The sequence below is a fragment of the Solanum stenotomum genome, chromosome 6 (genome assembly GCF_019186545.1).
Source record: "Solanum stenotomum isolate F172 chromosome 6, ASM1918654v1, whole genome shotgun sequence".
NCBI classification, from domain to species: domain Eukaryota; kingdom Viridiplantae; phylum Streptophyta; class Magnoliopsida; order Solanales; family Solanaceae; genus Solanum; species Solanum stenotomum.
In genome coordinates this window covers 16,349,396-16,351,607 of record NC_064287.1, presented here as the reverse complement: position 1 = coordinate 16,351,607, position 2,212 = coordinate 16,349,396, and the positions used below count along the sequence as shown (strand labels likewise).

Below are 2,212 nucleotides of genomic sequence, written 5' to 3'. Positions count from 1 at the left end.
GTGTTTAAAGGGTGTGGATGAGGAATGCTTTCTAGTGTGCCTTGTCAACACCAACCTTTTGTTACATGCTAACCAAGATACTAGCACTTTGCCTAGTATTATTTCTTCTCTTTTGCAGGGCTATGATGAGCTATTTCCAGATGAGATGCCCGCTGGATTACCACCCTTGAGGGGAATCGAGCACCAAATAGATTTTATACCGGGTTCACAAATCCCCAATCATCCAGCTTATATGAGTAACCCGGCAGAAACCAAAGAGCTATCAAGGCAAGTGGAAGAGCTTCTTGAGAGGGGGTTGATCAAAGAAAGCCTAAGTCCTTGTGTCATACCGGTAATTCTTGTTCCTAAAAAGGATGGCACTTGGAGAATGTGTATTGATTGTAGAGCCGTAAATAAGATCACGGTGAAGTATCGACATCCCATTCCTCGACTTGATGAGATGCTTGATAAGCTATGTGGTTCTATTATTTTCTCCAAGATTGACCTTCGAAGTGGGTATCATCAAATTCGTATGAAATCGGGTGATGAGTGGAAGGCGGCCTTCAAGACAAAGTTTGGGCTGTATGAATGGCTTGTGATGCCATTTGGATTGACGAATGCCCCAAGCACTTTCATGAGATTGATGAACCATGTTCTCAAACCCTTCATCAACAAGTTTGTTGTGGTGTATTTTGATGACATACTTGTGTATAGTAAGACAATGGAGAAACATGTATCCCATTTGAAACAAGTGTTTGATGTCCTACTACGAGAGCGTCTTTTTGCTAATTTCAAGAAATGTTCATTTATGTTGATAAAGTTGTGTTTTTGGGTTTTGTGGTTAGTGCAAATGGGATTGAGGTTGATGACGAGAAGGTGGAGTCCATCAAGACTTGGCCGACCCCAACCAGTGCAACTGAGGTGTTGGTATAGGTGGTGTGTTAATGCAAGAAGGAAAACCATTAACTTTCTTTAGTGAAAAGTTAAAGGGAGCTACACTGAAGTACTCAACTTATGACAAGGAATTGTATGCACTTGTGTGAGTGTTGGCTCATTGGCAACACTACTTGTGGCACAAAGAGTTCGTGACAAGGACCGATCATGAGTCCTTGAAGCATCTCAAGGGGCAATCCAAGTTGAACCACCGACATGCTAAGTGGGTTGAATTCATTGAAACCTTTCCATATGTGATCAACTACAAGCAAGGCAAAGAAAATGTGGTAGCGGATGCTCTATCACGAAGGTTTGTATTGGTCAATACCTTGGTTTCTAGAATGATGGGGTTTGAAAGCTTAAAGGGATTCTATTCTATGGATTCCGACTTCAAAGATACCTTTGATAATCTTTGTCAAGGGAAGCGAGTTGATAGGTACCAATTGGTTGATGGTTTCTTGTTCAAAGATGGCCGAGCATGTGTGCCCATGAGCTCATGGAGAGAGTTATTTGTCAAGGAGGCTCATAGTGGTGGTTTGATGGGACACTTTGGGGTACCAAAAACACTTGATATTCTGAAGGAGCAGTTCTTTTGGCCCAAGATGAAGCATGATGTGGAGAGGATTTGTGGACAATGTCTAAAATGCAAGCAAGCCAAACCCACGACTAGGCCCCAAGGTGATCCTTTGGATTCGAGGACGAATCATTTTCAAGAAAGGGAGGATGATAACATAGGCAGCATGGATGATACTAACATGAGTGGCATATACCCCTCAAGACCATTCACACGGAATCAAGCAAATGATCTCCAAGGCCTACAAGCAATGTTCATGAAAAGGGAAGCATTAGAGGAGCTTGAAGGTCACCAAAGGAAAACATACAATGTGTGTAAGGTACATCAAAATGAGAAGGAAGAAGGAAAGAGGCCATGTGTGGAAATGACCATTTCATGAATTCAAGAATTCACAAAAGAAGGCAACCAAACAAGGCCCTTATCTCATTAAGGGTAAAATTGTCAAAAAGTGTCTTGTTTATTTTTTTAGTATAAATAGTAGTCTCTTTTATTTTGGGAAGACTTAGACTATATTGAATATTGACTCTCAAATTATAGTATCTTCTTAGTGAGTAATTAGTGAGTAATTAGGGTGAACTCTTGGGATTGCTTGTTAACTTCTTGTGTTTGATTAATCAAAGTGTTACCCCTTTGTGATTCTTGGTCTCATTTGATTATTCTTCCTTGGGTTAAATTTAGGTTGTTGAAGTCAATTGGGAGGTGAGGGTTTTAGTCCCTTGTTGCCCA

The 2,212-nt window shown here is 40.8% G+C and overlaps 1 protein-coding gene across 1 annotated transcript in view; it reads left to right on the top strand.

The window, feature by feature from the left end:
• The window catches only part of LOC125868519 (uncharacterized), a 5,197-nt gene extending 3,332 nt beyond the window's left edge, over nt 1-1,865 (top strand). The window contains exons 2-4 of the mRNA XM_049549147.1: nt 11-649; nt 811-891; nt 1,104-1,865. Coding sequence (XP_049405104.1) covers nt 11-649; nt 811-891; nt 1,104-1,865 — 1,482 coding nt within the window. The remainder of the gene's footprint in view (nt 1-10; nt 650-810; nt 892-1,103) is intronic.
• Nucleotides 1,866-2,212: the final 347 nt, after the last annotated feature.